The 11,146-nt window shown below is 45.3% G+C and overlaps 2 protein-coding genes across 2 annotated transcripts; both read left to right on the top strand.

The window, feature by feature from the left end:
* On the top strand, positions 1–7,742 carry LOC142893096 (bifunctional methylenetetrahydrofolate dehydrogenase/cyclohydrolase 2, mitochondrial-like). The gene is made up of 8 exons (XM_076033360.1): positions 1–197; positions 1,060–1,244; positions 1,458–1,580; positions 1,689–1,841; positions 3,190–3,297; positions 5,208–5,300; positions 6,791–6,916; positions 7,279–7,742. Exons 1-8 carry the CDS (start codon positions 49–51, stop codon positions 7,392–7,394), a joined length of 1,053 nt encoding a protein of 350 aa, XP_075889475.1. The 5' UTR covers positions 1–48; the 3' UTR covers positions 7,395–7,742.
* Positions 7,743–9,425: 1,683 nt separating this feature from the next.
* Positions 9,426–11,113, top strand: epgn (epithelial mitogen homolog (mouse)). The gene is made up of 5 exons (XM_076033354.1): positions 9,426–9,561; positions 9,756–9,878; positions 10,216–10,336; positions 10,555–10,707; positions 10,825–11,113. The coding sequence occupies exons 1-5, from the start codon at positions 9,528–9,530 to the stop codon at positions 10,877–10,879; spliced, it is 486 nt and encodes a 161-aa protein (XP_075889469.1). The 5' UTR covers positions 9,426–9,527; the 3' UTR covers positions 10,880–11,113.
* The last annotated feature ends 33 nt before the right edge of the window (positions 11,114–11,146 follow it).

Raw genomic sequence — 11,146 nt, forward strand, 5'->3', positions numbered from 1 at the left:
CCCGCCCCCTTTCCCTCCCTCTCGCGCACGCACACACGCGCAAAAAACATGGCGGCGTGTGTGTCACCGCTACTACGCTCCTCCTTCCGAATCTGCAGCCCTCTGACGATTCCCCATCACCGCTGCCGGGCGAAGCTGAGGACGCCGCGCAGGAGGTGCGGGAGTCAGAGGAGACACGTGCATCAGACGGCGACGAGGTAAAATGGCATCCGCGGGCGCCTCGTTCCCTTTCATCTCGGAATTGCGCGGGACAGGTCCCGCTGCTCGCGTTGCGCCGGGCGGAAGGCGTGCGCGCCGTCACGTGCCGGAGGATGGTTGATTGACAGCAGCGCACGCCGTTTACCGCGCAGAAGGCTGGGCTTTTGGCGGGCGTCACCCACCCACCCGCACCCCCTCCCTCTCCCAACCCCCCCCCCCCAACCCCAGCCTCCAATATGGCGGCACGCGCATTTGAATCAGTGATGGGTAGCGTTGCAGTCAAGACCGCACCGAGCAGAGACGTTATCGAGACTAGAGAGCATCGAGATCGAGACGAAGACCGAGACATTTGGGCTTTGAGACCGGGACAAGACCGAGACTTTCAACATCAAAGAAAAATAACAACAAAACTGAGAAAAAATGAGCAGTGTCTATTTTTGAAATCATGTTGGCTTCTAAACTGAACAGCAACATCCTCTTTTCAGCAAGGTATCTGTAAATTCTCTACATTTAGTTAGTACATATCGAGCCAAGTATTAATTCTCATACAGCGACTGAGTTCCAGCAACATCAATTTGGGGAATGTACATAAACAACAAGACATTTCTTGCACATCAATTATGACCAGTGATTGGTGTTGTTGCTACTCCAACTGAAAGATTCTATATTCTTATCAAACACACTACGAACAGATTCATTCTAATTGTTGTTGTTGTTGTTGTTGTTGTTTTCAGTGTAATACAAGTTGCTTCTCAATCAATCTGTGTTGGACCTGCGTTGATACGCAGTCGTGTGTGTGTGTGTGTGTGTGTGTGTGTGTGTGTGTGTGTGTGTGTGTGTGTCTACAATCTGCCTCTTCAGACAGGCTGCCGTGGTGATCTCTGGCACAGAGTTGGCTCGTCAGATTCACAGAGAGATCCAGCGTGATGTGGAGGAGCTGGTCGCTCAGGGCAACATGAGACCCCACCTGGGAGTGGTCCTGGTGGGGGACGACCCGGCGAGTCGCACCTACGTTAGGAACAAGACCCGGGCGGCGAGCGTCCTGGGTATTTGGATGTTATTTGAATTCCACAACACCGTGCACACAGTGTGTGTTAGGGTTCTGCACCACACGTCATAGGAACATACGTGAATAACCACATTTACTGTGGACGGCATGGGCACATTCCAGTGAAGTGATGGTGAATGGCCTGCGTGTGTGTGTGCGTGCGTGTGTGTGTGCGTGTGTGTGTGTGTGTGTGTGTGCGTGCGCTCTCCAGGTATCTCCAGTGACACAGCGGTGCGACCGAGCTCAGTCTCCCAGGAGGAGTTGCTGGAGCTGATTGACAAGATGAACCGTGACTGGAGGGTCAGCGGCTTGTTGGTGCAGCTGCCGCTTCCTGGTAAACACGTCACAGCTGCACCGACTGCCCGGCGAGATCCGCGCACGTCGTCGCACCTACTGGAACATCAACGAGTGTCTGTTGTGCTTTGCCCTCCCTTCCGTGCAGAGCACATCAACGAGCGCGCTGTGTGCAACGCCATCGCGCCGGAGAAGGACGTGGACGGCTTCCATATTGTGAATATCGGGAAGCTGTGTCTGGACCAGAGATCCATGGTGCCTGCCACGCCTGCAGCTGTCTGGGAGATCATCAAAAGAGCAGGTGAACTAATGCGGTTCCCCGTCAGTGGGAACCGCACTGAGGAGTTGAACAAACATTACATTCACATTGAGCCGACTCCGATGCTGCCGCCAGCTTGTCATGAATCCTTTTTTGTCTTCAGTGTGGAAGATCACATTTCAGCTCATTAATGCTCAGAGACATGAGTCAGAACTATATTTACATGTGCGTCGGCCTCTCAAGGTAAATTTGTGCCGTCATATCAGTCTGGGTCTCCCATTCAGGATTAGAGCAGCTTGAGTAGAGCAGCTGTCGTTCACAGCCTGGCCCACTAGATGGTGCCATTTTAAGATAATTGCTGTGTATATTTTTCAAAGGTACAAGTGCAACATACTGAAATTAATCATTGGCAGCTGCATATTTTCAACTCAGACTTCAGCTCATAAATTACACATGATCGTAATTTATGAGACTTTGCAGGCTTGTATTTTTGTTTTTTTTTAACTGAAGAGTGTCCAAGGTATGACAAACCTCTGTTGATATTTTTCGTTATCAGTGGTTATCAGTTAAAGTTTGTTATTGTTAGGAGTAATAAATCCAATATGGTTGCTAACTGGTAAAGTGTGCCTTTCACATTATTAAGATTTAGTAGTATCTCGAATTTTGAAGCAGCGTATTTATTATTTCAGTGATAATGAACTTCAGCTTTTGGAAACTTGGATCTCTGAATATGAATGAATGAATGAATGAATGAATGAATGAAAAGCTTTATTTTGAACTTCAAAACTAAACAAAATAACACAATTAATGAAAGACACAGTATGTAAAACAACAAACAATAATAAAAAAAAATGAAAATGATCGATCATTGTAGGATGTGGCAATAGAACGCTGTTCATACTGCTATTAAAAATACAACTAACAAAGAAAAAAGACTGCATGAAAAACAAATATATTGTCAGGCTGCAAAACCTGTAACTTTTACAAGGCTGGTTTTATACCAACTTTTGTCAACTCCCTTCTAATATCAGTGCAAGCTTCCCACCTGTCCACCCACACCCAGTCCGTCTAGCAGACTCTGGTGTTGGCAGACTGCGGGTGTAATAATTGCAGCTTGTGCGGCTCCGGTCCGGCACCAGCCACCGTGGCTCCAGACAGTGTGTGCATTAGTGAGATTAATTTCCCTCCACAAGCCTGAGCAGCCAAGGCGGAGGTGAATCACTACCGTGGGCTCGCTCACATAACCGTGCCGTTGTAATATTTGGTGGGTTCCAAACAATTTGACGTGGTTGTGCCTCAATGTTTGTTTTTTTGTTTTGTTTTTTTTTAATCCCCTAAAACGCTAATCACCCATTGACTTGTAACCTTTGTGAATAATGTCTCTGCGCAGGTATCGAAACGGTGGGAAAGAATGTGTTGGTTGCCGGACGCTCAAAAAATGTTGGAATGCCCATTGCAATGCTGCTGCACACCGACCGCAACCACGAACGACCCGGAGGTGAGAGTGCGCGCGCGCGTGTGTGTGTGTGCGTTTGCATTTGTCCAAACACGAGTGGACCGCCGAGCGTCACTGGCACACCATGTTGCACCATCCTGGCTTTCCCTGGCGCCGTCAGCCGGTGCCACGAAGGTGCCTCAGAGACGAAGGCTTCACTGACTCCCCACCTTCTTATCAACACAATAAAATGCTGATACACACTCTGCAAGAAGAGTTCAAAGAGGAAAAGTACAGGGATTGCAGAGTAAAAGGCTTGAACAGGGCGAGACTCCTGGCTCCCAACATTGTTTGGCTGGCGGATCAGATGCCCTTATAAGGTTGCAGGAAGGAAGGGCGAAGATTTGGACGTGCGGAGCATGAATTTGCTTATTAAGGTGAAGCAACTGCGCGAGTTTGAGATGTCAAAGCGCAGAGCTGACGCAAGGGTTTTAAGTGACTGTATCCAAACAACATATTCACTCAAAGGTATATTTTTCTTTTTTTTTTGAATGAGTCAAGGACAATCTTCAGAATTTGCTTGCCTAGACAAGCAAAGCAACACAAATGGCGGCAACAAACCGGCCAATCACTTGGCAGCCACTCAGTGCATTTAGGCATTTATACGTGGCGCTTAGGAATGTTTCAATATTTCCCCCAAACATGGCAGCAGTCTCAAGTCTTCTTATCAAAAATGAATTATGAAATAGTCTTTTTCCTCCTTTTTCTCCATTGTGCTGAATTCTTATTGGATTATGGGTGGGAGAACCGATGAGACGGCAATATGAGCAGGAGGCACAGTGATTGCCACATACTGAGATGATAGGTTGCGGATGAAAGTGACAAGTGAGTGATGAAATGTCGATGCTGTAAAGAACGTTGAGGGGGGCATCCAAACATCTTCCCTTTGAAACTTTAGACTTATGTTATTATCACGTTTATTTAAAAAAAAAAACATTCCGATTGTCGCTCCATCGAACTGAATCCTGTCTTCAACTATCTTCATTTCACTTGCACCGGTTTCAGTATCAGTAAACAAAGCATGAAATTAAAAATTAGGCAGATGCTTTTATTTTATGTCATCGTGAGACAACACACACGCGCACACGCACACGCACACGCACACACAGATTCATATCCCATCAGGTATGTGACCCTGAGGTTCTGGCTTGCTGTGACTCGCCTCTCCTTCCTCTCCTCCTCTCCTCCTCGTCTTTTCCCAAAGGCGTGTTTGTGTCGTTCCTTTTCTTCCTGCTCCCTTCCTGCTGCTGCGCCTGGTCACACATCATGACGGATGAATGCACTCTCAGATACGATATAAGATAACCGTTGCCACGTCACGCCTCCTGTCTCTGGAACTTCTCGTGTCAAGCGTGACCGCAGAAAAGTGTGGCTCAACTTCTCTCCAGGGCTTACACACCCGCATTCTTCCTTCCTTCAAAAATGTGTGTTATGTGTGTGTTAAGTTATAAGAAAATTCATAGATTTTGTTTCCTCTCATTCATTAAAAAAAAAAAAACATTAATTTTTATATTAGATGAATGTTATTTATTATTATTACTATCATATTCAACATTTTATTTAAAGAGAATGCGTACACCAAAAAGATGCTCTCGTGCACTGGACGAGTCGGCCGCATCATATCCGTGTTTTTTTCTCAGTCAACGTTCAGTGCTCGCTACACTGGAAGCTGCCGCGGATGTGCAGGGTGCTGCGACATCTAGTGGTGAACTTTATATCCCATATCGCCCCCTTCCCAATAGCTGTTTGCACTGTGCCGTGTGTCATATTGAATTTGCTCCATAAACGTATGTTATTGGTGAATAGTCAGACACTCGTAGTTCATCCGAGGTTTTAAAAGGCACAAAGAAAATCGAAGACCGTTGCTGAATGAAAGTTGTATTCTTCCCTTTTTGCTGATTGTCTGTTTCCAGGCGATGCGACGGTGACCATTGCGCACAGGTGCACACCGAGGGAACAACTGAAGGAACTGACCAGCCTGGCTGACATCATCATTGCTGCTGCAGGTAGCTACACCAGGACAATCCCATAGTCTCCATAATTGGTCAATTACATGTTGTCTTTTTTTTTTTTTTTTTGTAATCTTAGTGTTATACATTAAGGTTTGACTTTTTAATTGCAGTTTTATGAACCTCTTTTTTGGGAAGACACATTGTGTGAGATTTGATGCACATGACTTCAGTAATTTGTTTGTACTGTAACAGCTGGATAGAAAACAGGTGGGGTGGGGGGGAAATGGGAATTTTTGGTTCATTCATTTAAAATAGTCAAGAAAATGACCTACATCAGGCTGTTTAAATTGTTACTAATTTACTTTGTTATTACTGATAAATGAATAGGAAGGTAATGAATTGGTTCTGCTGGAAGTTTTTTTTTTTTTTTTTTTTTAAATCAAAAAGAATTCCAGGCTTTTTCATCATGTGGAATTCTACCGCCGGGTTCATGGTGTCCTTTGGATGCGACCGCAAGTGAAGACGGCGATTGTGAAAGTCATTACCTGCACTTACAAGAACTGATCAGAACCTGAGCACATCTCATAACTCGTTTACCGGTTGGGTCATGGCTTTGAGTTTTCCCAAGAACAGTGGTGATGTATGGCACCTGGAATGTGTGGCAATAAATCAGCTGCAGGCTGGATTATCTGTTGAAAGGTTCTGATTGTGCCTGAGCTGCCACCATCCCCGTTTTTCTTTTTCACACAATCTTTATAGTTGAACACCTTTTGGAAACGATAAAGTGTAATCACGCCGTTCTGTATGACAGGGCAACATCTGTGTACTGAATGTAAACGGTTGTAATTTGCAACATCTGACTCGATCCCGCTCCTGTCCCGAGGTGACTCTCGCACCTCAAATGACGGGCTTCCACCTTCCAGCACAAAGGGCAGATTCCTCGCTGACGGTCAGCTTTGTTATTATCTCTTTGTGCTGTGCAGTGTCCCACGTTTCAAAGGATAGTTTGCGCGAAATGACGCAAAACTAACCGCTGTGTTCCGACAGAGGCTCAGGTGGCATTTTCTCAGCCAACCATGTTGGGAACAAACTCCATTCAGTGCTATTATTATGGCCATGTATTCAAACATAGCTCCAGTGTAGCATGTGACCTAACTTTTGACAGGAGCCTCATGTGTAGGGTTGTAAAAACATGCCATTGATTTCCTGGATGTTTGGGTTAATGGCTATGGTACATTTTCCATTGTCCCAGCCCAGTACTGAGTGGATCTCTTTCCCTCTGTGGAACTCCAGCAGGGTCATGCGGTTGGGTTGTTTTCTTTGTCTTAGGTGAGTAGTAAATGTGTGAAAATTTAGATTGCGGGTTACCTGTCCCCTTAAAGTTGGCCTCATCACCACATTTTACAATCTGTGATTAGAGAGGAGTCTATAGAAACAAGGCGAGGTTGGTCTTTGATTTTTATTATTATTTTTTTTTTTCTAATGTCAGAACATGGTTTAAAGGAAGCGGATTTAATTGTGCTTTCCATGTCCTTGCTGTGCAGGGATTCCTGGTCTGATCACGGCTGACATGGTGAAGGAAGGGGCAGCCGTCATCGACGTGGGCATCAATCGCATCCAGGACCCGAAAACGGGGAAGGTCCGGCTCATCGGGGACGTGGACTTCGAAGGTGAACTCATCATTTGAATGTTGCCGCTCTCTCTCTCTCTCTCTCTCTCTCTCTCTCTCTCTCCCTCTCTCTCTCTGTCTTTCCCCATCAAGAGAGGATCGTGCAAGTACTGAACAGCAATAATGAACATCTTTGTATTTAGCAAAGCATTTGTGGTGATCTGGTTAACCAAGTGTTGACAGTTATTAAAACGGTTAATCACTGAAACATCCCAATGGTTTGCCAGTGTTTATAACAGTCGATGACTGACACGTACAGAATGGATTCTGGGCCAGCTGTGTCACTCAAAACACAGATAGGCCAGACGGAGGGAGCCGGGCCGAGTTCTGTGGTGACTGTGTGAGCGGTGTGTCTTGGTGCAGGAGTGAAGGAGAAGGCGGGCTTCATCACTCCAGTTCCAGGAGGAGTGGGTCCAATGACGGTCTGCATGCTGATGAAGAACACTGTGACCGCCGCCAGGAACGCGCTCATGCATTAAGCCGTCTTGTCACGAGGCTATTGTTGTAACTGAATGATGTGCAATCCTGCAGTGTTCATACACACACACACACACACACACACACATATGCACGCACGCACATATCATGACATGCATAAAACACACTTTTATTTATAAAAAAAAAAAAAAAAATCCACAATCTCAAGATTCCATATCTCCTGGGAAACTTACTTGATAATGTGAATTTTGTTATTTTATTTATGCACTTCATTTAATTTTCAAGAGGTGAAAGTAATATATTTTCTACTGAAGGTGTTTTTTCATTTCTGAACATCCAGAATCACTGGAAGAAATAGATAATAAAAGAATAAAATACTGTAAATACGACGTGTCCTCGCAGTTCTTTCTTCGTCTGAAGCCAACATTGATTGACCTTCCTGGATGCATCTTTAGGGCCGGGCATATTCTCCGATGTGACGCAATTTTTTTTTTTTTTTTACATTACAAGAAAGGCATAACAAAAGAAAAACTTCGAATAAGGGAAACGCAATCATATAGCCTGTTCAGCAGTGGTGGCACTCTTCTAGGCAGTGATGAACACACCACCCACACCTCTTGCAAGCTGCATCTTGCCTCAGTTGCCTCATCTGCTGTGGGTACGTGTGTGACGGAGGGAGGGAGGGAGAGAGAGAGAGATTTTAGAAATGTGTTACTTGCACTTGTTAAAACAATGTTAGGATTGATTTTGAATCTTTAAAATTTGGGGGGCTTGTTAATTCACAGTTAATCGACTTATTATCTAGCCCCATTGCTAGGAGAAACTATAGTTTGTTTGTTTTGTTTTGTTTTTTTTAAATGAGAAAACACATAGACACATACACACAACTATGCTGTTTGTGCACGTTGAAAGAAAATTGAAAGGAATAAGCTAATGCCTCAATAAAATGTGCCACCGTAGCGCTGAGCGCTAACTAACGTTAGCATCCACTTGCTAGCTAACGCTAGCGGGCACATTAACGCTGCTGCTGCCCCCCTCCCCCGCCGCCTCCCCTTCCGCTATATCTCCAACTTCGGATTTTTGGACGCTTCTCAGTGTGGATACACCGAAAACTTTCAAATAGGTCAAAGATTAAACATAGATTGAATTAACTTTGCCCGGACCTGGGACCTTTCTGTGTGGAGTTTGCATGCTCTCCCTGTGTCTGCGTGGGTTCTCTCCGGGTTCTCCGGCTTCCTCCCACACTCCAAAAACATGCATGTGAGGTCAATTGAAGACTCTAAATTGTCCGCAGGTGTGCATGTGAGTGTGAATGGTTGTGTGTCTCTATGTGGCCCTGCAATGAACTGGCGACTTGTCCAGGGTGTCACCCTGCCTTCGCCCTAAGACAGCTGGGAGAGGCTCCAGCAGACCCCCAGGACCCTGAATAGGAATAAGCGGCTATAGAAGATGAATTAATTAATTAACTTCAGTGTAAATGTCAGTCCAGTCTAACAGCACAGACAGGTTCACCCAGTTGCGATACTCTAACCTGTCAGTGAACCTGTTTAACTGTTCCATCTTCCAAACAGGTGTTTTGGTAAATATATAATATCTCTCCCCGTCATCTGCTGCTCAAGTCGCAACTTGTTTGCTGCCTGACAGACTGACAGGCAATTAGGAAAATCACAGCAAGACAACTCTTCACTCCGACTGGTTGGTCATTTTGTCATGTGTACAACGTCTAGTTGTGTGTAAAATGTGTATTTCTTTCTCATTACGTAGAATTACAACTCAATTCTATCTGGACACACTAAAAATGAAGCAACAGCTTTCAGGGATTTTTTTTTTCTTCCTGTAAAACTGTCAACCTATCAACCTTTTCTGTACTAACAAAAAATGCAAAGAATTCTCAGCTTCCAGGTAATCCTGTGCCCACACCACTGTCATCAATCTCCTCACTTTGCCTGTGCATGTAGGGAGTTGGCAAGGACCAAGGAAATGATTATTATGGACTTTTTGGGAGAGGAAGTGCTTCTCATGTTTTCAAAAGAACCCAAATCCGCTGTTCAGTGATTGGCTGATTGAAACCTTTTTCCTGGCCAGGACAGAATATAAATACAGCGCTCGGCTCTTCCCCACCGTGTCAGAAGGAGGAGTTCAAACAGCGAGGAACCACAACAACAGAGGACAAGATGTTCACACTCGGACAGACGCTTCTAAGGAGGGGTAAGTAACTAATATATCATTTATGTTTGTCATCTGACGGTTACAAATATCAGGGATCAAGTCATTTTTCTTTCAACTGTTTTGAAAAATTAGTTTGGATTGAGATTTAAAATGAAACTGCAGTCTTTTCCCCCTCCTCATTCATACAAAAAATGACCCTGTCACCACCGTAACCAACCTGTGACTTCTTGCAGGCCTCCTCTCAGCTCTGGCCCTGCTGCTCCTGACCACAGCAGGGCGCTCTGCGGTGCTGACTGACCACCTGCAGACCACAGCGGCTCCGGCTTTGTCGGCGCTGACCACAGAGCTCTTCAACAGTAAGTAGATCCAGTCACCGGCACAGATGCGCAGTTAAGAAAAATGTGTCCTAAAAACTTGTTTAGTTGTCCTGCTTCTATGCAAAGAAAAAAAAACAAAAACAACCCTGCATATTCTAACGTCTTATAAAGTGGGAGTCGAAGGGTGAGTCGAAATCTGCGTCGGTAAAATGAGCTCAAGACACAGTCAGGTGAAGAGACAAAGCGAAGGAACCAAGAATTAAGACTGCAGTCATAACTGAAAAATCTGTTTCAATGATCTTAAACTTTCGATATGCACGTTAAAGCGTGTCATCTTGTAATGTGATAAATGAGGTGGATCTCTTCCTCTCTGCAGCAACCATGGAGGAACCAAAGGTCCAGAGGTCCTACAGACCCTGTGGAGATGAACACACAGACTACTGTAAGAATGACGGCCAGTGCATAATCCCCCAGGACGCTGACAAACCTGCGTGCATGTAAGTAAGACACACACACACACACACACACACACACACACACACACACACACACACACACACACACCAGCCCGCAAGTTGCATGCTTGACATGTTTAAAGTAACGCTACATCATATCTGCATGTGCATGTTGGTTCGTGTCCGCCCTCTGGAATGCAAACTAAAAGGTTTTGTGTGTGTGCGTGTGCGTGTGTGTGTGTGTGTGTGCACTTCCACAGCTGCACGGCCTCGTACAGCGGCGACCGCTGCCTCTTTGTCAGCGACCAAACTCGCACTACTGGGGACGTGCACGAGGTGATCGCCATCACCATGGGCATCCTCATGCTGGCCTTGGCCCTGGCCGTCATCATCTTGTGCTGCGTCCACAAGAAGTGAGTGTCCAAGACGGAGAGGCGCGGTGACGGCGCGGTGACATTGAAGACAGATGGAGAGAGTATGAGAAAATACTCTTCAATTGTAAATGATTCTTTTTTTCCCCCCCTCTCCAGGTGCAAAAAATCAGCTCCGCTTATCAAATCGGCACCGTCTGAGTCTTCAGTGTGATCCCCTTCAACGTCATCTTCATCATCTCCTTCCATCATCATCATCATCATCATCATCGTCATCGTCGTCCACCACCTTTAAAGTCGCAACCTTGACTCCCAGATGCCGACTGCCTTGTTGCCCTCGTCACAATTAGAACTAATTAACCTGGTTATTTATATCCCTGTTAACTTATTTTAGTGTTCCAATAATTAATTTATTTTTTTCTAATAAATATTTGCAAAGTAAAAGATATGGCTGGAGTTCTTCTTGACCACGTATTGAAAA

Source organism: Nelusetta ayraudi, unplaced genomic scaffold (assembly GCF_046127955.1).
Source record: "Nelusetta ayraudi isolate G7.1 ecotype Tasmania unplaced genomic scaffold, CSIRO-AGI_Nayr_v1 ptg000041l, whole genome shotgun sequence".
NCBI classification, from domain to species: domain Eukaryota; kingdom Metazoa; phylum Chordata; class Actinopteri; order Tetraodontiformes; family Monacanthidae; genus Nelusetta; species Nelusetta ayraudi.

Bases quoted from the DNA above. Each gene is read 5' to 3' on its own strand.
- LOC142893096 (XM_076033360.1), top strand. From the start codon at position 49: ATGGCGGCGTGTGTGTCACCGCTACTACGCTCCTCCTTCCGAATCTGC. The intron at 1,245-1,457 runs GTATTTGGATGT...TGCGCTCTCCAG, and splicing joins CCGGGCGGCGAGCGTCCTGG to GTATCTCCAGTGACACAGCG. The intron at 1,842-3,189 runs GTGAACTAATGC...GTCTCTGCGCAG, and splicing joins GGAGATCATCAAAAGAGCAG to GTATCGAAACGGTGGGAAAG.
- epgn (XM_076033354.1), top strand. From the start codon at position 9,528: ATGTTCACACTCGGACAGACGCTTCTAAGGAGGG. The intron at 9,879-10,215 runs GTAAGTAGATCC...TCCTCTCTGCAG, and splicing joins GACCACAGAGCTCTTCAACA to CAACCATGGAGGAACCAAAG. The intron at 10,337-10,554 runs GTAAGTAAGACA...GCACTTCCACAG, and splicing joins GCTGACAAACCTGCGTGCAT to CTGCACGGCCTCGTACAGCG.